The sequence below is a fragment of the Cucurbita pepo genome, chromosome 17 (genome assembly GCF_057944985.1).
Source record: "Cucurbita pepo subsp. pepo isolate OVF chromosome 17, ASM5794498v1, whole genome shotgun sequence".
In the NCBI taxonomy this organism is placed as follows: Eukaryota; Viridiplantae; Streptophyta; class Magnoliopsida; order Cucurbitales; family Cucurbitaceae; genus Cucurbita; species Cucurbita pepo.
In genome coordinates, this window is record NC_141814.1 from 986,226 (window position 1) to 1,009,138 (window position 22,913).

Sequence of the window (22,913 nt, forward strand, 5' to 3'; positions counted from 1 at the left end):
TCTATGTGTACATGACGCTTCCATTTGTGCGGCATGAATTTTTATTGTCGAAAATCTATTGAGGTAAGTGATTTTACCGTTTGAACGCCTTAGAATTAGTGTAACGACTTATGCCCAAGATTCGGCATCTAATCGCCCTGACAGTTCCCTACGACATGGTCACAGACTCAAGTACTCATTCTTTGCTTCTGAAAGTGAAAATTATTCCCACATACTAAGTCTTTCCAACATGTTTTGTCCTCATTCACATGCATCTTAGAAAAATTACTATAAGGTCATCTAAAATTGTTCTAAGCAAAACAAACTTAACCCTGGAATTCCTATAATTGAGCCACTGAAAAGTAAGGTGCATTGGTATTAGTACAGGACTAACTTTCAATTCTTTTATGCATTGTTTAGTCATCCAATCCTAAAATCGCTTTAACTTTATATAATAAAACGAATTCAGTAAATGAAAAGTAACAAAAATTATGTTTATGTAAGATCAACTATGTATCGAGTGTGTTCTTCGAGTGTTCTTCCACGTTCAAGATAAAAATAAATAAATGAAATCAAACGTTTAGAATAAAGTTTGATACAATTTGTGAAGTTGAACGTAAATTTTGATATTTTTCATATAATTTTTTTAAACCTAATACCGAAAATATCGACAGAGTAACGGGATCGAATCCTAAGAATGGTAAAGGGTGGAATCTTGCATAAAAGCATGAGCCTTCTAGCATTGTACAAGAAGTATATGAATATACAGCAGATTTGGAATTTGTAAAGAAAGGGTAGCGCTTAGACTCACAAAGTTCTCTTCTATGACATGACTTCAAGAGCTTTCCTGATTTGTCCCAGCATATTGAATACTGTAGCAGCAATGTGAGATGGAGTAAGACCTGCTTCAGCCAGTTGGTCGGCTGGCGAACCGTGCTCGACGTATCGGTCTGGAAGAACCAGCGGTCTCCACTGCAAGCAATATATGGAATGCTAGCTAGATTAGTGAATTAGATACAAAAATATTAAAGGTGGCTTGGCTTGTATGAGATTTTCACCTTCAAGTTGCCATCAAGAAGGCCATCTAGAGCCAGGAACTGGATGACATGAGACCCGAACCCCCCAATCGATCCTTCTTCCACTGTGATCAAAATCTCGTGCGATTTAGCCAGAGATCGGATAAGGGCTCGGTCGAGTGGCTTGCAGAAACGTCCATCTGCAACTGTTATTCGTAATCCATGGCGTTCGACTATCGATGCAGCAGCCAAACAGTTTTGAACTGCTGTTCCATAGCCCAAGAGTGCCAGTCTTTCACCTTCAAGTAAAATCCTGCCCTTTCCAACCTCAAGGGGAATGCCTTTATTCCCTGGTGGCAGCTCGACACCGATACCGTTACCTCGTGGATACCGGAAACAGCTCGGTCGGTCATCTATGGCTGCAGCTGTAGCAACCATGTTAAAGAGCTCGGCCTCGTCGGATGGGGCCATCACCACCATGTTAGGCAGGCATGCCATGAACGTAACATCAAAAGAACCACAATGGGTTGGCCCATCTGCTCCAACCAAGCCTGCCCTGTCCATTGCAAATCTCACAGGCAACTTTTGCAAATCAACATCATGAACTACCTGCAATTCAAACACAACATTTCGTTGAAATTCAACGAAAACAAATTTGTTTCGACTTAGTTAAGGGTCGACAAGAAGCAAAAGCTTGCCTGGTCGTATGCCCTTTGCATAAACGACGAGTAGATCGCACAGAATGGTTTTAGGCCTTCACAGGCTAGACCAGCAGCAAATGTAACAGCATGCTGTTCAGCTATACCGACGTCAAAGCATCTCGTCGGGAAACGTCTTTGGAAGAGATTTAAGCCTGTGCCTCCTCCCATTGCAGCATGGATTGCAATAATATCGTTATCCACTTCCGCTTCTGCAATCAATGCCTCCGCGAAGTATGTCGTATACGACTGCGTTGCAGCCTTCGTTTTCTGCTGTTTTCCAGTTGCAGGATCAAACTTTGTGACTCCTGCATAAACAAGCCACAATTGTAGGTTGTAACTCAATTTCCGAAACAATGATCATTTTTCGACCTGAATCTTTAATTTACCGTGGTACTTGTCAGCAGCTCTTTCGGCATATGGATAGCCTCGTCCTTTCTCAGTGACGACATGGATGAGGACTGGACCTGTAGTTTTCGTACTCTTAACTTCCTCGAGAATGGAAACAAGATCATCCATGTTATGACCATCGACAGGGCCGATATAATAGAGCCCGAGCTCCTCAAATAATGTGGATCCAGAACCACTGATCATCCCACGAGCATATTCATCAACTTTTGCTGCCAATTCATGCATAGGACCACCAATTTGTTTCGTGACACCCTGAAACATCATTGGTATAAGGATAATTAAACCCGAGATCGTTCAGATTGAAGGATCAAGGCGTGACAGTTAGATTTGGTTTGTTATTTCTTACCTTGGCTACCTCTCTCAGTTCTCTGAGTGGCCTGTTTGACTGCAGCCTGCTGAGAGCACTGCTCAAAGCTCCCACGGGCGGTACGGGCCCATCGAGCGTTGCAGTTGGTAAAGAGACCTGTTTGTTGTCGTTAAGAATAACAATCATGTCCGAGTCGAGGTACCCCGCATTGTTCATGGCTTCATAAGCTTGCCCTGCAGTCATGGCACCATCACCTATGACTGCAACCACATTGTTCTTTCTTCCCTTAAGATCCCTTCCCACAGCCATTCCTATTGAGGTACAACATAAGAATTGCTATGAAATTTCTCACTGAAGTGAATCACAAATATTTTGAAAACTTAAGCACAACCCCAAAATATCAATAGGATAGGAAAATCTAAAACAGTAGCTCATTATGTTCCGAATATACTCTCTCACAAAACCATCTTATCTTTCTTCAGCTCTCAGTTGGAGTTTAAAAGCAATCACCTAAGCCTGCTGAGATGGTGGTAGAGCTGTGACCCGTGCCGAAGCAATCGTATTCGCTCTCCGAGCGTTTTGTGAATCCCGACAACCCGTTTGTCTGTCTAATAGTAGACATCTTATCCCTCCTTCCAGTTAGAATTTTGTGCGGATAAGACTGCAATCACCAATTCAAACTAATATTAAAACAAAATGGCCAGTCTATATGTAACCGCCCAAGCCCGCCGTTTATAGATATTGTCCGCTTTTGTCCGTTACGTATCATCTTCAGCCCGACGCATTTTAAAACCGTGAGGCTGACGGCGATACATAATGGGTCAGGGCTTGGACTATTACACCATATCTCTCACCGGGAAGGCAAGAAGAACGGCACCTGATGGCCAACATCCCACAGAATCCTGTCCTGTGGGGTATTGAAGACATAGTGAAGAGCCACCGTGAGCTCCACCACGCCAAGACTGGAACCCAAGTGACCACCAGTTTTCGACACGTTGAAGATGACATCAGATCTTACTTCATCAGCTAGTTGATTAAGCTCCTGAGTCAATGATACCCCAAGAAGCAATCAAACATTTCAAATAGTGTTAAAACGGGTTTAAGAGTTCAAAAAATTAGTATCATAAGCTAGTTGACAAAGCTCCTGAGTCAACGATACCCCAAGAACAAGACCAAACATTTCCAAGAGTGTAGCTTTCGAAATTCCGTTTCTACTCTAATATCATATTAAACTATCACAAAATTTAAAAGCTTCAAAGTCAAAAAGATTAGGATATATTAATATATACCTTAATGGATAGATTTTTCATATGAATTGGATAGTTTATTGTGTCCAAAAGAGGAGTCGGTGGACTTTGTGAAGGAAACTCCCCTGTCTCTGAAAGTGATGCACAGATCCCGCCGGGCCTCTTCTTGACCTACCTCAAACAAAAGCAAACAGCCCCACATATTTCAAAACTTAATCATTCAAAAGGTGAAAAAACAATCCATAATTCCAATTTCCAGTTGCAAAAAAGCTAGAAAATATTCCTTTCTTCTCACTTGGGCATTTCATCAAACACTTAGTGGGCATGCTTTTTTCATCGGTTTTAAATCAATACCTGATTGACTCTCTTCTTAAATCGAAAGTCTAGATCCATTCCCCATAAGAATCGAGAAGAAACAGCACTCAAACCTTCATGTTCTTTGACTGCAACTCGGCTGATAGAAGCAGGAAAAGCTAGCGTACAGGGCGCCATTGGAGCTCAGCAACCACCAAAAATGGAGAATCAAACAACTTCAATCGCTACAATCTAATCTCAGCTGAAGAAATCCAGAAAAAAAAAAGAGAGACACGGTACATCCACTTTCTACGTGTCATTTAAGGAGCGACACAGTAGGAAAATTGAACGAACTTTTCTTGCCATTAAGGGAAGGGAAGTGGCGGTGAATGAAGTGGAAGAATTAATTAAACGAGAAAATATGAGAAAACCCAATGAAGAGGTGAAGCGTGTGCGGAATTGGCGTTGATAAAACATAGAATCGATGGTGGATGGGCGGGCAGCTTCGGAGTTTGGTCTTTTTTTGTTCTTTTCTTATTGGCCCACGTCGACTCAAATCCCAAAATAGATACGTGGATAAACTGATTTTTTTTTTTAATTTTTTAAGCATAAATTTCATAAAAATCGGCAGTTATTTTAGGTAATATTTTTAATTAAAAATTAGGAATGAAAATACAGAGAATTTGGTCGGGGTTTCACATCAATCTAATGTTCAGGTAGTGTTGTGCCAACACGCTCGGACTTAAACCGAAAATGGTGTTAAGTTGGGTTCGGATAATGTTGCATATTTCTCTAGTGAAATGAGTTCGTTCCATTTATAATGTCTCTTGCTATCCTATTACTATCACAAATAGTAACAACTCAAGCTCACCGCTAACAGATATTATCCGTTTTGACTCGTTACACATCACTGTCAAGTAATGGTGGGATCTCACAATCCATCATTCTAGAGGTCCAGCGTCCTCGTTGACACACCGCTCGGTATCTAACTTTGATACCATTTGTAGCAGCACAAGCCCACCACTAATAAATATTGTTCATTTTTGCTTGTTAAATAACGTTGTCAACCTCAACGTATTAACTTTTGCTCGTTTCCATTTCGAAATCTTTGACGCGTATTAACTTTCGCAAATAAAAGACTCAAACGTAGCTCTCGCCCAATAAGGTGGTACGTGGCTAGCTGGAACCACGTTAACTGCTTTCCCTTTTTTTTTTTTTTTTTCTTCTCAAGCAGGTATTGTCCGTGACTGTTATGTATGGTCGTTAATCTCATGTTTTAAAAATGTGTCTACTAAAGAGAGTTTTTCACGCCCTTATAAGTAATGTTTTGTTCTCCTCGATGTGGGACCTTACAATTCACCTTCTTTTGGGGTCAGTGTTCTTGTTGGCATATTGCTCGGTGCCTAGTTTTGATATCATTTGTAACAGCTCAAACTCATATTTTTCACGTAGTTAAACGTTGTTTCTTTCTTCCTCAAATTTTTGTTACAAATTCTCTTTGCCTCCACATTCAGACATCAAGTACGTTGAATCTTGTTCCGTCGACATATAGACACTCCGCTTATATGATATTGGCTAAATTAATAATAATAAAAAAATCATGAATTTTATATTTCATTTCAAAAAAATACACTTCGAATATTCAATAATAACTTTAGACTAAAAAAATTAAAAAATACACTTTCAAAAAAATTAAAAAATATCCTTGATGAAAGTTATTAATATTTTATTTAAAAAATACTTTTTAAAATTTTGTTTATAAAAATGAGATATTTTTTAAATATAGGACTAACCTTAACAATATTTTAAATTTATTTAAAAAAAAAAGGTTGAAAATGTATTAATGAATTTAAAAAAAAAAATTAAAAGTATTTTTGAAATACGGTAAAATTTAAGAGTATTTTACACACTAATTTTAATACATTTTAAACAAATTTGTAATTTAACCGATTTGAAAGACATAAATACCCCCGTGATCAGAATAATAATACAACTTTGTCTAACCCTATCACTCTGCTTTCTCCACACTCGGTCTGGTCTGCATTTCTCTCAGATTCTCACTTTAGTTCACGAAACTCGAACCCAGTGGATTGAAAGGTTTGAAAAATTCCATTTCTGAAACGAAATTTCCTTCTGTTATTTGGATTTTCTTTTTGTATCGAGAGGCAGTTCGTTTGGTTGGTAATGAGAAAATGAATTAAGGATGGGGACGTATTTCCTGCCATGATTTATGAGCAGTTTTTTTTTTTTTTTTTTTTTCTTTCTGCAACGATTACCATGTTAAATTATCTTTTTCTGTTGTTTTTTCTTGGTGAAATCAGGAATTGATCGAATTAGAGATGGCGAGCGCAGTCGATGCTGCTGGAGATCCGATTCCTACATCAGCGGTGTTAATGTCCTCGTCAAAGCACATTGCGAACATGTGTCGATCGGAGAATGTGGCATACCTCCAGTGCAAAAGGAAGGATCCGAACCCGGAGAAATGCCTCGAAAAAGGCCAACAAGTTACTCGCTGCGTCCTCTCCCTGTAAGTGAATTACCTATTTGTTGTTTTCATAGCCGAAGTTCGAAATCGCCACTTTTCATCGGCTTTGGTTTATATTTTCCGGAAATTTGCTTTAGTTATCATATGATCGTCTTCTAATCTGCAAGCAAATACATGATTAGGTAATACACTGCTTTAGCAATCATATGGTCGTTATCTGATCCGCTAGAGTAAGAGTAAGGGTTGTTTCTTAGACTTGATATAAAAATTATTAGTGCCGGTGCTGATAAGATTTTACGTTGATAATCTTTTATCTGACTAAATTTATGGTGAGCATGGTAGTTATTATCCGAAATCACCCGTTCATAATTAAGCACCTTTAGCTTAGGTGCACGGTGCAAATATTAGATTGTGGAGGTCTTCCAGATTTTGAAGGGTTGCAAGCATTCATGATTTAGATCTCTTTAGTGGCATTGAAGTGGTAGGCTCACAGTTCATGGTTCAGCATTTCTAATCTTTGGATGAGGAATTCAATGAATTCAACTTTCGGTTGGTTGAGCTGGAATTTGCTAGGTTATGCTAATTTGCAGTTTCAAGAGGCTGGATAGTTGATTTTTCAATTTTTTTTTTTTGAAGTCAAAACCTCTATCTAGAAAGCTTTTATGGCTAAGGCTTGTTATCATTAACTATTACAATTTTTTTTTGTTGTACATTGGGTTTTTGCAAATGACACGAAGAGGAGTTTTCTTCATCTTTTACTTGGTCCCCTATATTCTCCAAGATTACGTTTGTTATGGGTTAATAACGTCAAAGCTATCGTTTCTGAGTTTTGGTTGGACTGCTTTCAAAGGAATTTTGAATAAGCAACAATGTTGGTTTGAGCGGCTTGAGTTTCCCAGATTGAAAGCTTTACAGTGGTGTTCTTTGTCTAAATTTATTGGTCATTTCTCTTTTTAGAATATTTGCTTGAATAGGGATGGTTTCATATTTTCATATAGTTTGTTACTTTTCTCTTTTCTTTTTCTTCTCTCCCTTTGAAGGTTTGTATTATCGGACATTTGTTACTTCTCATTTTATCGATCAAAAGTTTCCCATCTTGTTTGAAAAAAAGATTTGTGAATACAAGTGAATGATACTAGAAATATCATTGATGAATGAGCAATTTTCATTTCACAATATTTAGAGATAATAGCTTTGTTTAGTAAACATTAGTACTTGTTAATTAATTAACCTAGAGGCTGCTTTTGTTTGCAGGCTTAAAGATCTTCATCAAAGGTGCACAAAAGAGATGGATGCTTATGTCGGTTGCATGTACTACAATACAAATGAGTTTGATTTATGTCGCAAAGAGCAGGAAGCGTTCGAGAAAGCATGTCCCTTGGAATGATTTTCCCCATATATGTAAACTGATTCCAATAAATTTTTTCTTGTTTGCAATGAGCATGTACTGCTGTTGCGTACCTTCTCTGAGTTAAACTTTTTTCTTCATAACAATGAAATATTTTGTGTCTCGGATTGCAAACCCGATACATTGTTGAAAACAGAAGATCAACCAATCTTTGCCAGCCCCTTTTGGACAATTTTCATGAGCAATCATCTCTATTGCTTCTTAAAATTTCCCTGTTCAACATGTCTAGTGATATTTTTCATTCCAATTCTTAATGTGAAATGGAAATTTGATATCAAATCCATGTTCAATTTGTGTATGTCAACTCGTAAACATTGATTGATGTAGATAACTTGCATATCACTCCATTCATGAAGGTTCAACTAACAAATGTATTTGATGTCTGGGATATCATTTGATTTGATACTTCTTTGTGGCTGCTGTTTCTCGGATTTTTGTACTTATCAGGTTAGTTTAATTATTTTGGATTGATTCCTTTTCTTTGAGGGGTCTCCTACTGTTGTGTCGTTTTTTCTTTTGGACATGTATATTCTTTCATGTTCCTCAATACATTTGATTTCTCATTAAAGAAACAATTGGAGCAATGGTAGGTTCTGTTACAAGCGGATTGATTGCAGACTTCATCAGTCAAAAAGGGGTAAGTTGGTTAAATTTTATAGGTTTGATTGAGTTTCTTTTTCCATCGTTGACTATTTACTGATCATCTTGGAGATATGTACAGGCTATGAGAGTTTTGGTACTCGTTGCCTTATGGGTTGGCTAGCGGTTTATTTGTCAGCGACAGGAGCTATATGCATTTTTTGAACACATGATCCTTCACTAAGAAGATGCAATAACTCATCTTACTGACATTGCTTGTATGGTTTTGTTGTGATTCTCCCGCAGGAAGCTTTTTCACTGGACTTTGGACTTTGGAAGGGTGCTCACTGGTAATGGGATTGGAGTTTTCTCCTATATGGTGAAGTTTGCTACAAATATTTCTAATTATTCTAACTCTTTGCATTCTAGCAATGCCTGTATCGCTGTCCTCTTTTCTCTTATATGAATTCTTTCATGTTAAAATTGTCAAAACTTGTTGATTGATTCCTATATTCATAGAGGAAATAGCACCAAAATCTACGAGGAGGCCTAACACACTCGAGCAGGTTTAGAGGATGAAAAACATAGACCCCCTTAGAAAAACAAAGAAATTTTTAGTTAACGAGTTTAAACAAGATGGTTATCTAATAACAAGTCACTAATTTTCTTTAGCATCCCTCATTTTCTGTGCAGCTTATGATTGTTACAAAGTCGTTATCGTTGCTTTCTTATTAGGAACAGTGGTAACATGGAGAACTCTTTGCTTTAACTAGCAAATTCTCTCTGTTTTAGATACATATTAGTTGGTTCAGATCAGTTGAGATGGTGTTATACTGTAATGTAAAGAAAAATATTGGATAGAATTATCAATATAAGGCTAATATACTATTTTACTGAACCATTGATCTGTAGGAATCATTCCATGTGTTTTTCTGATTGTTGGTCTGTTGTTTTGTTCTGGAGTCGTCTCCTCGATGGCTCGTAATGCAGCATTCCTTTAATCCAAACTTTTTTCACTTTGTGTTTCCTCACCGAAAAATGGAATAGAAGAAACGAATTCGAAACTAAGGTTCTTATTTTCAGGCAAACGTTGGCAATGAGAAGAACTTTCAAGTTGCATTACAGCGACTTTGTGGAAAGGATGCTGATATCTCTGATGAGGCTGCTGAAATCATAGTATTTTTCTCATTATTTTCATTGAGAATTTGGTGAGTTCTTGATTTTTCCAAAAAGAATGAACCCTTTAATTTACCAACCGGACTACAATGAAACTCTACAAAGTCTCCCAAAAGCCAGACTCCTGGACTTGTTTGTCCTGCTATTGTAAAACTTTCTTCTTCTTGAGTTTCTTTTCTAAGCATAGCTCTGATGATAGTTATTAGATCGGTGTCGGACCGATGGTAATGCAACAATTTGGAGGCATCAACGGGATCGGTTCGGTTTCTATCAAGCGAAACCTTTGCATTACTAGTATAGTTTTGAAGTCTTAGCTTATATACTCCTTTTCTCTTGCTTCTCAAAGTAATCATTAATTCTTGTGGTATGAAATGCAGGCCCCTCGTCGAGCAAAGCTGGAACCATTTCTTATGCTTGTCTTCAGGGCATAAGCCGCTTATATAATGGTAAATATCTCTTTCATCTTTCACTTTGAAATTCAAACTTATATGTGAGGGAAAGAATAGCAAATTTTGATGTCTTTCCTTCTTTCTCAAAGCAAGCTCTCAATCCATCATCATTAGGAAACTCGTCGTTTCGTCTCGTTCTCGACATCATCCCTAAACTCTCTTATAATGCAGGGCCATGGCCTAAACTCTCTTATAATGCAGGGCCATGGCTTGTTGCTCAGTCACGGTGCTCGCCATTGCTGAAGTTTTGGTAGCCAAATTTTTATAGATGCTGACTTTAAATATCATATAGAGACTAGATATTTGGTTAACGACTTGAGTAAAAGAAATTATTTTCAAGTTACGATAGGTGAGTTCGCAACGATGTAGGAGATATTAGGCTAACGGCTTCTGACTTATTTGGTTCATTTCGTAAAGATTAGTACCTAGTATACATGGTCGGAGTTGATTTTTCTCACTGGGAATAGGGATGAAAAAAACATTGGAGTTGCATCAATCAAAGAATGAATCGGGACTAAGAGGAGTCGAATAAGGTGTATCCCTAACTCTATCTTACCTCGTTCTCATTGTTTATCTAAAATTATAGTTTCATTAATCCTATGAATACCATAGACCACACCATACTTATAATCTTAGTCTAAAGCCTACTTTCTTACCCTCTTATGAGTATTTTACCATCAGTTCTATCGACTCAAAATTATTGTTTTTAAAATGAAATCAAATCCAAAATTCAATGTAAAATTATATTGTTCTCGAATCCACTAACATATCATACATTAGGCTGAATTTTAGCTTTTGCCCTACAATATTTTGAATAATATAAAAAATATATATAGTTCAAGTTGGTTTGGTGTCTATTTAATTTAAACGAATAGACATTTTTTAAAATTCAGTTCTATTAAATATAAAATTAAAAATTTATTTAGTTTTGTATTAATAAATGAATTAATTTTTAGAACTTACAAATATATCATATAAATATATTCTAAGTTTTTTAAAATTAAAAAAATAAAACTAGCATAAGACAAAGAAAATAGTATACTATTTTTAAATTATAAAAATCCTGTTTTTTTACAAATTGTCGGGTTGTTATATTTTCAATCCTACGTATACATTGCCAAAGTGGCAAAGTCAATTCCTTTACAATAACTAAATATTTGCCTAATTTTAATCGACAAATGGCATAAGACAAAAAAAAAAAAAAAAAAAAAAAAAAAAAAAAAAAATCATTAAATGGAAAAATAGAAACAGATATTTTTTCCGATATATATATACCCTTTGTGAGAACCCGCTGAACAACTCTTCTTTTTGCCTGATCGAACCATTTCAACTGCATAGCGGGAATCTCTATGCTCTGATAGATCACAGTTTTTCTCGCTCTCTCTCTCTCTATCTTTCTCTCTGTTTCTCTCTGCAAGACAAAGCCACCGGAAGCAATGGCGTCGTCGGCAGCTAGGATTACGTTTCGCGTTGTCATGGTGGTAGTCCTCCTCCTCGTCATTTTCTATGTCGGTCGTCCTCTGTACTGGAAGATTTCCGCCACTGTCCATGACATTCGCCGGAACAAACAGACCGTCAAAGAAGGTGTGTTTAATTTGATGTTAAATTTGTATGTTTATGCTCGCCGGTGATTTGAAATGGAGTTTCAATTCTTTGTGTTGGACCTGCATTTCAGGTTTCTCTCAAATCGTTCTTGAAGCTCAGAAATCGGTGGGATGGTACCACGACGAGTCGGACTCGGGCGTCCATGATGGAGCTGATGGAAAGAAGGCTGGATCGGTTGCTGCTCGGAGGCTGCTTCATCAGGTTTCGTGAAAATCTCAGTTATTTGAATTGTGATTAGTCCTGAGAATTGAATGGTTTCATATGCATTAGTAAAGATAAATCAACGGATCTGGTTTTGTTTTGTTTTTGTTTTGTCGTAATAAAGTGATATAATGACTGAAGTAGCAACTATTGAATTAGTTTAGTTAAGAAACCGCAATGCTTCAGCGTTCAGCCTTCAGTGTTGCCACTATGCATTGTTAGTCACTCGGATATTGTGTATAGTGATATTTGTACCTGAGACTTGGTGAACCAATACTTCGTAAAGACTTATTCTTACACAGACAAAAAAGAGGAAGAAGATATAACTAGTTTTTAATCTTAGCCTTCCCTCCGAACAGATCCAGATATGTATCTTACATGAGCGACCTTGGCTGATATTGTGAACAAGTATTTATAATTTAAGACTAAAAATATGGTAGAGGTGGAAATGCGTACATAAGATGACAAGAACTGAAGATGGCAGTGGTAGCTTGTGATAGTTTTTGTTACTATGACTTGCTAGTTGGACATTTAGTGCTGATAAAGCAATTCCAAACAAACTCGACTAGTTGAAGTATAATGGAGTAGGCTTCAATAAGCAAATTTTAGAAAATGACATATATCTTTGGAACTGTCTAGATAGAACAGAAGACTTTGTGGCACTGTAGTTGACCATAGAAAGAAAGCCATTCCGCCCTACTGTCTTGTAATCACGTTTCATTGCTGCTACTCACAAGCTCAAGTGCAGCAAACATGACAAATCTCACTTGCATTAAGTTATTGCCCTTGTGCAAGTAATTTATTTTTTCCTGTTATTTATTTTGTGGTAATTCCTTTAATATGAAATAAGTGGTTACCTCTGTCCCAAGTCTTTGAACGTAACGTGTATACCTACCTCATCTCGTCCTTGTAAACATGAGAAGGGAGAGAAGGAAGGATTGCTGCAGAATATTTGAGCAAATTGATACGATAGTCGTGTTACAAACTTCAAAGTTTGAAGTAACACAGTGTTTTCTAGGAAGTTTCACATTGAAATTCATTGTACTAAGTCTAGACACTTTTCTCCAATCAAGGTACAAGGAAACCTCTGATCCAAGACTTGACGCATTATATGATCCTTGTAGTTAATCAACCCTGTAGCTATGATAAAGGGAGACTGGTAAATTTCAGAATTAGGATTTTGAATGAGTGAACTAGATATAATATCTTGGCTTCTAGAGGAAATAGAAGCATTTTGACCATCCTTAGCTCTCTGGAGTCTGAATTGGTTGAGTTGAACAGCTCAAAATCTTTGCATTCTGTTGTTCCCCTCTAAGAAAGCCGAATCTTACAAATCTCCATGCCAGCTGAAAAATATGGACTGCCACTAGAATACGATAGATTTCCAAATTCAACCTTTGTATTAAACATAAAAATATCATACACATAATTGTCTCCGTCCCTACAACACTACATCGAAAAAACCAGAGGAGACTCTAAACCATTAGCAGTTCCTGCAGTTCATCTTTCTAAATATTAACACAAAATAAGCTTAAATGGGATAAGATACATCATGAATTGTTGTCAACTACATAGTTCCTTATGTTATGACAGCTTGGAACAAAGTATCTGTTCAATATTGCTGGGGAGAACAAAATTAAAATGAATATGGAATAGTAGTCTTGATTTATGTTATAATCTGCTACTTCAAACATCACCTTCAATGAAGACTTTTCCATCCTTGTGAAAGCTCTTGCTTCTTCCATCACAAAGTGGTGGATTCTCGTCTCAAGGCTTTACCCTTTTTTTTTTTTTTAAACTTTGCGTGAGAAAATTTGTTTCATGTCTATATCTTATATTAATTTTCTTGTTGTGCATGTGTGGAGATAAAATGTGGAGATTTCAGTGGCAGGACTTCTGTTATTTCATCTTAGAAAACTTATTGCCAACTTCTGATGATTGTATGTATCTGGGTATACCATTATGTTTCGTTTAACTCAAGTTTTTATGATTTCTATGTTAGAATAGGACAAGTGGTAGGGGGAAAAAGAACCGTTTAAAAAAGTGTGCAAGAAATATTTCTTTGAAATCCTCGGTATGAGCTATTTAAGATCATAATTCATGAATGCTATATATCCATCAAGTATTTCTGACACCGAGTTGCCGTATGACAATTCTTTACAAATATCCATTGAAATTTTCACCCGTCCAAGAATTTCACCCTCCCTGTTGAGAGGCATGTCACACTCTTCCATAAGAAAGATCCTTCTTCCGGATAAATTATCGAAATTTTTCTTCAAGGAGGGGCAGCAAAATGCATCCTTTCTTTCTTTCATGTTTCAAATTATAGTCTCATATCTAGTATTTATGTTCTATATTGGGATAATGTAGTTGAAAATTATGGTACAACCCTCCCTTAAAACTAGCCGTAAAAGCCCTCTCCCGAACGTGTAATCCATGCGGAATAGCTGCACTCAGACACAATTGGTAGAGCTTTTTCTTACCTTTAAAACCAACATGAAAAGAGGAGTCCTCAAATATTTATAAGCACATGCCAAGACAGGTCTAGTTCACAATGTGGAACTCCATTGGAATCTTTAAATACAACCATTTTATAACATTGACATCACCCAGAAAAGTGGCATGGTTTAGAAAATACTTCCTCTGCAATAAACTTCCACACAGGTCTCATCAAATAGAAGAACAGTAATTTCACAAGGACCTCCGAGAAAACGAAAAAACAACATTCCCATCAACTCTAATAACAAGTACTCCAGAAGTATTCTCTAGCCTTTTGTGAATATCAGCAGACTTAGAATAGCAATTCTGTTGTAGGGATTGACCCACCAGCAGCCACAATTTGTTGCTCCATCTGCAATTAACATATAAAACCCTTAGAAATTAAGAAGGATCTGCTAGTTTTTAAAACAGCAGTCTCATGTACTGACCCTGAATAGATTCTCAAACTTGTTTTTCACCAGGCAGGTCTCTTGCTTTAGTTGTTGCAGATATCTCAGGCACCTGCTCCGAACCCAAAAATTTCCTTGTGTTTATAAGCTAATTTCATCCAATATTGCTCATATGTTGTAGGAGCTTTAATAGGAAAAACTTCTGACTTTTTTTTAATAATAATACGTAAATACCCTTTTTTGATAACTCGGGCTAAAAGACGATAAAGAAAAGGTTCAATAATAGTGAAGTATTTCATGGTAAAAAAAATTGAGACCTCAAAAAGTTTGGGACTGAAAGGAAAAATAGATAAAATTCAAGAACAAAAACCGTACTTGAATCTAAGCATCATAACAACCCAGCTTTAGCCTTCAAAAGATAAGAGCTCACTCACCCTTCAATGTTCTGTTCCTCACAGAAGCTGCGGAGGGTAATACAGACATTTTTAACTCTCTGTGCACCTATGCTGTTAACCACAAAAGTCACAAAATCCTTCATTCAGTTTAGTTTTCAGTGCTCAAATTGATGAGTTTTTTCTAGAGAGAATACTCTATTTAATTCTCTTTTAGAGTTCGAAAATCCCAAGCATTCACTCTATGCTTAATAAATTAGGGGGAAAACTGGCTGTTTGGGAGCTATTATGCAAACTAGCCTTCTTTTTAGGCAAAAAATTAAGCATAAACATGATTAAGTAACAGTTTCCCTCAAATATCAAAACTTTTATAAACAAACCCATAAAACTAGTTTTCGAAATTGCTCCCAAAAGCATATAAACCTTCATGAACACTAGGATATGAGGGGAAAACAGGTATTAGAAATTTGGTGCCTACCTAGAACTGCTTCCTTTAAGCTGGTGAACATGGCCATCAACCTTTTGAAAGTCCACATCAGGCTCTTCTCTGTAAAAAAAAAGGTTCAGAGAAAAAGGAAAACTCATATCAAAACAAAGATCAAAGAAACCCATAGATAGAAAAAGAAAAAGAAAAAAGCTTTGAGAAGCCTCACAAAGCTCTTGTTAGATCATTGAGAAGCCTTTCAGAATCCTCAAAGAAAAGAGAGACCACTTCAACAATGAAATCTGGGTTGCCCTCATCTTGCAGTTTCTGCAGCTCTATAAACTGACTGTCCAAGAAACCCTACTCTCTCCAAACACCAGAAACCAAACAATAAATAAATCAAGAAACTGAAACTACAAAGCAAGAAAACAAACCCCATTAAAGATTTGATCTTAGTTTTTGTTTTTTGTTCATACCTCCATGAATAGCGACTTTGTGTACTCAACCCATTGCCTCTGCATCAATCCCACCTCCATGCTTGCTTGCACTACACGCAAGAAACAAATAAAACTCCGTTATCAAAACTGCAACCCAAAATTGCAGATTTTTGAGGAAAAATTGCTTCAGACAAAGGGTTTTGAATGCCAGAAAAAACCTTTCAAAAATTTTGAGTAATAATGCAAAGCTTTTCCCTTTACTTTTAGGTATTATTATTGGTTGCACTTAAACTAGCAGACCAACCCAACTTTCCGTCTTCTCTGGATTTCTGTGCTGCTGCTGATTATTTGTGTCCCCAACCTCCCCAATTTCCTCTCTCTCTCTCTCTCTCTCTCTCTCTCTCTCTCTCTCGGCCTTTGTGTCATTTATTCATTTATGAGCCTCAACTCTGAAAGGAGTCCTTGAGCTCAACATTGTTTTCTCTGTTCTGGTTTATTATAATATTCCTTTTGACTGGTCTTTTTTTTTCTTTTTCTTGAGAAACTATTGGTTGTGGTTAATCGTTTTAAGTTATACGCTTGATGTTATCTGAAATAAGACTTCATGGTTCTTGTCATCTATTGTCCTTGCACGCACTATTACCATATTCTACTTTAGCCCATGGTCCTTGTACTCCTAATTATTTCTTATTTCAAACCTTAACTTTGTGTGATGGATAGCAAATGATTTTGTATAATATTTTGAACACTTTAGAACAGTAGAGATTAAGCGTCCCAGTCTAATAAAAGTTGAAGGACTAGAATTAGATTGAAATCTTGAAATTCAAATGAATAATCTCGTCCTCTCAAAATATTCAGATTCTATATTTTACATAATATTATTACAGCTCTCTTTCAGTGAAATCAGTATCTTAAGCTAAGGTTATTTGATTTGTTTTAGATGGGTTTGATTAAAAACCAAGAAGGGACAGAAAATTGGACCAAAACCCCTTTTTGCTTTATGAGGTAAAAGAAGACAATGGTATGCCTTAGCATTTTGTTCATCGCCCATTTATTTCTTCGAGAGTCACTAACAACGTGGATAGGGAATCCTTATCATTTTTTCAATCTCCACTATATATACTTTTATTTTTTAATTATTATTTTATTAGAAAAGAAAAGAAAAAACAGAATTCTCGTAATGATGGGTTGGAACCATATTCTCATTGTTGATAGTAAAAACGAATATATTCTATTAAGCTTTCAAAGAGATAAAACTGCAGTGTGGTCGTGAATTTAACCCAATTGTTTGATATACAATAAATAAAAACATTTTAATTTTAAAAAAATATCCATCAATTATATAGATGTCATTCCGTCAAAACTCTGATTTAGTAATAAAACAGTGGTATCAAATTCTTTCTTTGAAACTATTATCTTATGTTGATTTCATTTTTAAATCTTAAATTTCCATTTATTGCTTTATATAATTTAAAACTTCAAAATAACCTATATATAAAAAGACAAAAAAAAAGAATGATAAGATATTATCACATAGGTTATGTTAGTATTTTATTTGAAAATTTGAATTTAAAATTGAAAAATAACATCTATTTTAAAGAACGAAAAATGTTTACATTTTTATAGATTTTTTTAATAAAAAAATAATAATGGAAGGTTCTATTTTCTATATTAGAAAAATAAAAATTTATTTTTAAAAAAGTAATGGCATTGTAATACCATACCACCAAATCTTACCCCATATTATTAAAGTACCTGCAATTTGTTCCTAAGGCATCACTCCCACATAAAGATTAAATAATTAGCGGGTTGACCAAATAGCTTTCAAGTACTTTTAGCTTATTAGATGGGAAAAAATAATTATAAAAATGAAAAATAAAAAAATAAGAATTAGCAGTTCATACCATAGTGTTATTGGGTGATGGGAGAAAGGAATCTCCATGGCCACTTTAGAGATGCCTGTTGAGTGAAGCATCTTGTTGTTCATTATCTTGCAGCTTGTTTTATTATTGATATGTCCAACATTTGCATATTCGCACTTTTACCTATTATCACCATGTAGCTTATGGAATCTTTCCTTCTAATAAATGACCAAAAACGGCTAGTGTAACGGTCCAGATCCACCGCCAGCATATAGTTCTCTTTGGACTTTCCCTTTCAGGTTTCCCCTCAAGGCTTTAAAATGCGCTAGAGGAAGGTTTTTACATCCTTATAAATGGTGGTTTGTTCACTCTCCAACCAATGTGGGACATCAAAGCTAGCTTTTCTCATTAATATATTAAATGAAGAATTTGTCAAAAACTGAGTGAGAGTGAGAGGATGATGATTAGATTTTGACCTCTTTCCTTCCTTTGTGTCTTTCAGTTTCAGATGGCTTGAAGTCCTGCTGGGTTCCTCGAATTTTTTGAACTCATCACACAACCATATTTACAGAGCAAAATATGATGCCAAGAGATGAGGTCAACCAGCAGCAACAAGCCAACTACCACCTATCGAGCTGGGGGGATGGCTAAATGTAGTTTTCCGAACATATAACGAAAATAAAAAAAGTATAGCAGTTTTCTAAATTCTAGAGAGATTGATCGATTGGATATAGATGATCTCATAAGACGATGAAACGATTCATTTTCAATGTCTAGAAAGGTTGAAAATTATGTTTTCAAACTCGTAAAAAAATATTCCGAGCGAGAAGTTAGGCTCCTTAATCACTTCAAAAAGTCCCTCCCTAACTATTTCGTTGCTACATCAGCCAAATTACTGTTTCCTATAATGTAGATAGAGATAAACTATAGCTTTTAAAGCTACAATACTCCTATAAGAAAAATGAACATAATAAAGGTAGTCTTATCAATTGAAAAACGAAAGGAAAAAAAGAAAGGGTTATAATTACCAAGGCTACTGCTTTATGCTTCCGTGCTTCAGACTGCAATAAGTGCTTTTCATTCCACAATGACTGACGTGCCAAACGACACCAAAAAATAAAAGGTTAAGAATTCATGACTGAGTGACAACTTTATCCAAGTCATCATATATTTCCTTTTAGAAGAAACAATACCTCAAGTGCCACTCAAAAGGAAAGAAAATTTCAAACTAACCCAATAATTTTAAAATACTACGATTAATATTCACCAAAGACATGAATTTTTATCGTCTAAAGGTATGGAAATTTATGAGTGGAAAGAACATACTGTTGAGATCAACAGGTCCTGCAACTCCTCCTACAGTAGCCAGGAAGCTCTGGAGATCCGACCATGTACTCTGGGTTTTTGGTGCATTCTCCTAAGGCAGCCCATCTCTCACAGCTTTCATTTAGATCAGTACAGTTCCCAACGTTTGCTAAGTTTTTGCTGAAAGAATCTACGTGAATCCACTTTGTTGCTGACCATTTTTCTCCTTCAAGAACAGGGCAACCTCCATGTAGACTTTTGGTGTCCGGGATGGCATTTGGTTCAAGGCTAAAGAAGAGAAGGGCATCGCCTTTCTTTGGTTTCACTACACCGTTCCAAATGGGAATAAAATGAGATAAAGCAAATCGATTTCATGCAAGTTTTATAGTTTGATAAGTACTGAAGAAGTAACAATTCACCTGCGATTCCTTTCCTTGCACAGTCTGAGAGATCCTCGTCTGTTTCAGAAGCCCTCCTGTGGGGAGATTTCTGCTCACAGAGGTTATATATAACAAGGTTAAACAAATTCATATGCGACTTTAATACAAATTATTGAGTTTTATTGAAAGTTGATGAAAAGTTTCAGTAATCCAAGATGTTTTAATGTGTAGTCCAATTCACCAATAGTTTTGTTTGACTTCAAAAATCGAAAATCGAAAATTTCAGTTCTTAGCAATTGAAATTTTCTACAACAATTAATGCCCCTCTAAGGTGGATTCTATTGCATCCACAATGAATATGTTTCAATTCATAGACATTTTGATTGAGAAACAGAATCATGGAAAGAGTTTTGAATGGGGTAACGGGATTTGATATCGTCTTCCTGAACAATATATAGGTCTAGAAAATTATGGTAAAGTTCTCTGGATTATCCAACACTGAGTCTTCCCAGAAAAACCCTAGTTAGAGAGTGGGCCATTTCATCAGAAAGCTGAGTGGTAAGGTTTATTATATAGAGAGTACTGAGATATAAGAAGAGGTGATCTTCCAATTGAACATGAGGAGTATCAGAGTAGTTCTAGCTAGTAAAGTAGAAAAAAAAATATTTATTACCCTGCTAGAGGGGAAGGTTATAAAGAATGTTTCGTTCTCTTCCACAACTAATGTGGGATCTCACAATCCACCCTCCTTCAGGGTCCAGCATCCTCGCTAGCACTCGTTCCCTTCTCCAATCGATGTGGAACCCCCCAAATCCACTCCCCTTTGGAGCCCAACGTCCTTGCTGGCACACCGCCTCATGTCCACCCCCTTCTGGACTCAGCCTCTTCGCTAGCACATTGCCTGTGTCTGGCTCGGATACTATTTGTAACAGAAGCCCACCGCTAGCAGATATTGTTTTTTTTTGCTTTCCCGCAAGGTTTTTAAAACGCGTCTGCTAGGGGGAGGTTTCCACACCCTTATAAAGAATGCTTCGTTCTCCTCCCCAACCGACGTGAGATCTCACACATATCATCATTTTCTGCCCAGCTTATTTAAATTAAGAGACTCAATAATCTTTCCCTAAATAAAGTGAACATAAAGGAGTATAACAGAGTAGTTCTAGCTAGTAAAGTAGTTTCTGAATCAACACTCGAACTAACCTCTGCCATGGGGAAAACTGTTTCACCGCCTTTGGTCACATCAGAGAGATACATGAGGACAGTAGCCAAACGATGTCCTCCCCAGGCAATATTCACCTTGTCAACAAAGTAATCATAGTGTGATTCATATCTCTGCCCATGCTCATATCTCAATACCTGAATGTCTTCCCCATTTTCTGAAAGTGAAAAATACACCACACATTTAGCAGCAATATTGGGCATGACATCCATCCAATACATATACTCTCCTTGGCTGCCCCATGGTATAAAGACATCATGAATGTTACTTAAGTCCACTACTAGCAGATATTGTCCGCTTTGGCCCGTACATATTGCCGTCAGCCTCACGGTTTTAAAACACATCTACTAGGAAGAGGTTTCCACACCCTTATAAGGAATGCTTCGCTCTCCTCTCTAACCAATGTAGGATCTCACAATTCAACCCCCTTGGGGGCCAGCGCCCTCGCTGGTACACCACATGACGTCTGGCTCTAATACCATTTGAAACAGCCTAAGCTACCACTAGCAAATATTGTATGTTTTAGCCCTAACGTATTGCTGTCTGCCTCACGGTTTTAAAACGCGTTTGTTAGGGAAAGGTTTCCACACCCTTATAAAAAATGTTTCGTTCTCCTCCCCAATCGATGTGAGATCTCACATATAACATAACATATCAATGGTGAATTATGCGATTTGATAGTAAAGAAATCGTATACCTTTTGGAAGAAAAGTCCACGCAGCAATTTTATCCTCTATGCCAGAAACAATAGCATCCTGAATATCAAATAAAAATGTAAATGCGCAATACAAACATGGGGTAATAAGAGATCTCAACTGATACTTAATAGAACCAAAGGAAGTATTCATTGCCATACCATAAATTACTTTTAAGACACAAGTGGGAAGAGCACAAAGCCCACTGGTCCAGACAAGATATTAGATCAATTGTAACATAACGGCTCAATCTTTTGAGACTAGTCCTGATTTAACAAGATAAGAGTGAAGGAAGTTTTAAGTTATTGATTCTGCAAAATTGTTTTCTCCCTAATTTTGTTTTAGGACCTCCTGGATCAAAAACTAACATCTAAAGCTTAAACACAAGAGGCAATGTTTATTAGTGCATCCATGCTATCAGGAACGTTCCTATCGTAATGTGATTGTTTAACCTCTTTGAGAAGGCAATCTATTTCAGTATCGTAACAGCGAAGTTTCTTCCATTTAGTTTAATTCAATAAATAGCTTCAATGACGAGTAGTAACGGATGTTTGTTTCCGATCAAAAACAAAAACCAAAAGAGACAGTCGAGAAAATATCCAGAAAAACTGGAAGATTATTTTGTAGGGAGATCAAAACCAACCTTGCTCTTAGGAATGAACATTCCTGAGCTCGTTCGAACAGTACTGAGCTTGCTCTTTCCTGACTCATTATCAGCAACCTCAGATCTCTTTAGCTCGGATCTCGCCTATCGCAGAAGAAAAACAGAGATTCACATTGACGGTATGTATTCCATATCAAACTCAATGATGAATGTCACTAATCTTAACTTACAATAGAAATCAGGTGGTCGCATTCTAGGTCCGTGAGAAAACCTTCATATACAAAAGCTCTGCAACATCAGTGAAATCATCTAATCAAAATTTGGAAAATAGAAGATAACTTAATTACTAATTTACTATCAGCACTAAGTTAAAGGTCACTGAACTCAACCTAGACGACCAAAACTTCGAAGCTAAAACAATCAAGAGTTAAATACTTTCCAGTTCCACAACTTTCTCAGCAAACAAACACAATAGAACAAAAAAATAAAAATAAAAAAGAGACATGCATTTGAAATCGATTCTGCTAAAAACCTTGGTTTCCATGAAATCTGCTTCACTTTACTAGGATCTACGGTGGTGCTCGCCGAACGAGCAGGCGAACAAATGGATTCTCGAACAACCGATGCAATCGAAATCAAGAAGATGAATAACAGAGAGCGAAATCTGGACATAATTTCGCTTGGATCAAAATAGAAAGAGAGTGAGAGAGAGAGAGAGAGAACTATGGAAGAAAATTTGTTCGAGGTTTCCAAATCCAGGATTTCTCAGAGCTTCCTCTCACACCAGTCAACGTCGAACAGCTAAATAGTAAAGCCAACTGCCCGCTCTTTAAATTTGCAGTTTTTTTTTTT

At 36.6% G+C, this 22,913-nt stretch overlaps 5 protein-coding genes across 12 annotated transcripts; 2 read left to right on the top strand and 3 right to left on the bottom strand.

Moving 5' to 3' along the window:
* Positions 1–589: 589 nt before the first annotated feature.
* LOC111778678 (putative 1-deoxy-D-xylulose-5-phosphate synthase, chloroplastic) lies at positions 590–4,405 on the bottom strand. 2 transcript variants are annotated; one of them, XM_023658639.2, is made up of 9 exons: positions 4,087–4,405; positions 3,701–3,829; positions 3,289–3,453; positions 2,922–3,072; positions 2,451–2,722; positions 2,083–2,356; positions 1,694–2,001; positions 1,038–1,604; positions 590–951 (listed from the first exon to the last, which is right to left on the bottom strand). In XM_023658639.2, the coding sequence occupies exons 1-9, from the start codon at positions 4,090–4,092 to the stop codon at positions 802–804; spliced, it is 2,022 nt and encodes a 673-aa protein (XP_023514407.1). In that variant the 5' UTR covers positions 4,093–4,405; the 3' UTR covers positions 590–801. The 2 variants fall into 2 exon arrangements, with proteins under 2 accessions (XP_023514407.1, XP_023514406.1); XM_023658638.2 differs by having other exon boundaries at positions 4,013–4,405.
* A 1,515-nt stretch (positions 4,406–5,920) lies between these two features.
* LOC111778679 (NADH dehydrogenase [ubiquinone] 1 alpha subcomplex subunit 8-B-like) lies at positions 5,921–8,017 on the top strand. The gene is made up of 3 exons (XM_023658640.2): positions 5,921–6,049; positions 6,274–6,479; positions 7,692–8,017. The coding sequence occupies exons 2-3, from the start codon at positions 6,292–6,294 to the stop codon at positions 7,822–7,824; spliced, it is 321 nt and encodes a 106-aa protein (XP_023514408.1). The 5' UTR covers positions 5,921–6,049; positions 6,274–6,291; the 3' UTR covers positions 7,825–8,017.
* A 3,317-nt stretch (positions 8,018–11,334) lies between these two features.
* Positions 11,335–18,725, top strand: LOC111778653 (uncharacterized). 4 transcript variants are annotated; one of them, XM_023658592.2, is made up of 3 exons: positions 11,335–11,633; positions 11,725–11,855; positions 16,937–17,020. In XM_023658592.2, exons 1-3 carry the CDS (start codon positions 11,486–11,488, stop codon positions 17,003–17,005), a joined length of 348 nt encoding a protein of 115 aa, XP_023514360.1. In that variant the 5' UTR covers positions 11,335–11,485; the 3' UTR covers positions 17,006–17,020. The 4 variants fall into 4 exon arrangements, with proteins under 4 accessions (XP_023514360.1, XP_023514362.1, XP_023514364.1 ...); XM_023658594.2 differs by lacking the exon at positions 16,937–17,020 and adding an exon at positions 13,721–13,971; XM_023658596.2 differs by lacking the exon at positions 16,937–17,020 and adding an exon at positions 18,361–18,725 and having other exon boundaries at positions 11,336–11,633.
* On the bottom strand, positions 14,353–16,503 carry LOC111778652 (histidine-containing phosphotransfer protein 1). Of its 2 annotated transcripts, none has more exons than XM_023658590.2 (7): positions 16,258–16,503; positions 16,036–16,106; positions 15,789–15,919; positions 15,614–15,682; positions 15,178–15,249; positions 14,783–14,855; positions 14,353–14,706 (listed from the first exon to the last, which is right to left on the bottom strand). In XM_023658590.2, coding segments are annotated over exons 1-7 (477 nt in total). In that variant the 5' UTR covers positions 16,259–16,503; the 3' UTR covers positions 14,353–14,646. The 2 variants fall into 2 exon arrangements, with proteins under 2 accessions (XP_023514358.1, XP_023514359.1); XM_023658591.2 differs by having other exon boundaries at positions 16,215–16,496.
* On the bottom strand, positions 18,575–22,869 carry LOC111778651 (putative prolyl 4-hydroxylase 4). Of its 3 annotated transcripts, XR_015413264.1 has the most exons (9): positions 22,594–22,869; positions 22,292–22,349; positions 22,101–22,205; positions 21,460–21,517; positions 20,744–20,919; positions 19,583–19,652; positions 19,185–19,488; positions 18,887–18,949; positions 18,575–18,760 (listed from the first exon to the last, which is right to left on the bottom strand). XR_015413264.1 is itself a non-coding variant. In XM_023658588.2 (8 exons), the coding sequence occupies exons 1-7, from the start codon at positions 22,731–22,733 to the stop codon at positions 19,193–19,195; spliced, it is 903 nt and encodes a 300-aa protein (XP_023514356.1). In that variant the 5' UTR covers positions 22,734–22,869; the 3' UTR covers positions 18,575–18,949; positions 19,185–19,192. The 3 variants fall into 3 exon arrangements, 2 of the variants coding, with proteins under 2 accessions (XP_023514356.1, XP_023514355.1); XM_023658588.2 differs by having other exon boundaries at positions 18,575–18,949; XM_023658587.2 differs by lacking the exons at positions 18,575–18,760; positions 18,887–18,949 and having other exon boundaries at positions 18,998–19,488.
* Positions 22,870–22,913: the final 44 nt, after the last annotated feature.

What these genes read in the sequence shown, in the direction of transcription:
- LOC111778678 (XM_023658638.2), bottom strand. Translation starts at nt 4,150, where the DNA reads ATGGCGCCCTGTACGCTAGCTTTTCCTGCTTCTATCAGCCGAGTTGCA. An exon ending in TGTGGGATGTTGGCCATCAG is followed by an intron (nt 3,073 to 3,288) that starts GTGCCGTTCTTC and finishes TGGTGATTGCAG; the next exon opens with TCTTATCCGCACAAAATTCT. An exon ending in CACCATCTCAGCAGGCTTAG is followed by an intron (nt 2,723 to 2,921) that starts GTGATTGCTTTT and finishes GTACCTCAATAG; the next exon opens with GAATGGCTGTGGGAAGGGAT.
- LOC111778679 (XM_023658640.2), top strand. Translation starts at nt 6,292, where the DNA reads ATGGCGAGCGCAGTCGATGCTGCTGGAGATCCGATTCCTACATCAGCG. An exon ending in ACTCGCTGCGTCCTCTCCCT is followed by an intron (nt 6,480 to 7,691) that starts GTAAGTGAATTA and finishes TTTTGTTTGCAG; the next exon opens with GCTTAAAGATCTTCATCAAA.
- LOC111778653 (XM_023658592.2), top strand. Translation starts at nt 11,486, where the DNA reads ATGGCGTCGTCGGCAGCTAGGATTACGTTTCGCGTTGTCATGGTGGTA. An exon ending in CAAACAGACCGTCAAAGAAG is followed by an intron (nt 11,634 to 11,724) that starts GTGTGTTTAATT and finishes CCTGCATTTCAG; the next exon opens with GTTTCTCTCAAATCGTTCTT. An exon ending in CTCGGAGGCTGCTTCATCAG is followed by an intron (nt 11,856 to 16,936) that starts GTTTCGTGAAAA and finishes GATTTGTTTTAG; the next exon opens with ATGGGTTTGATTAAAAACCA.
- LOC111778652 (XM_023658590.2), bottom strand. An exon ending in CAAAGTCGCTATTCATGGAG is followed by an intron (nt 15,920 to 16,035) that starts GTATGAACAAAA and finishes TGGAGAGAGTAG; the next exon opens with GGTTTCTTGGACAGTCAGTT. An exon ending in AATGATCTAACAAGAGCTTT is followed by an intron (nt 15,683 to 15,788) that starts GTGAGGCTTCTC and finishes TTTTTTTTACAG; the next exon opens with AGAAGAGCCTGATGTGGACT.
- LOC111778651 (XM_023658588.2), bottom strand. Translation starts at nt 22,733, where the DNA reads ATGTCCAGATTTCGCTCTCTGTTATTCATCTTCTTGATTTCGATTGCA. An exon ending in GCGACCACCTGATTTCTATT is followed by an intron (nt 22,206 to 22,291) that starts GTAAGTTAAGAT and finishes CTTCTGCGATAG; the next exon opens with GCGAGATCCGAGCTAAAGAG. An exon ending in CAGTTTTCCCCATGGCAGAG is followed by an intron (nt 19,653 to 20,743) that starts GTTAGTTCGAGT and finishes CTCTGTGAGCAG; the next exon opens with AAATCTCCCCACAGGAGGGC.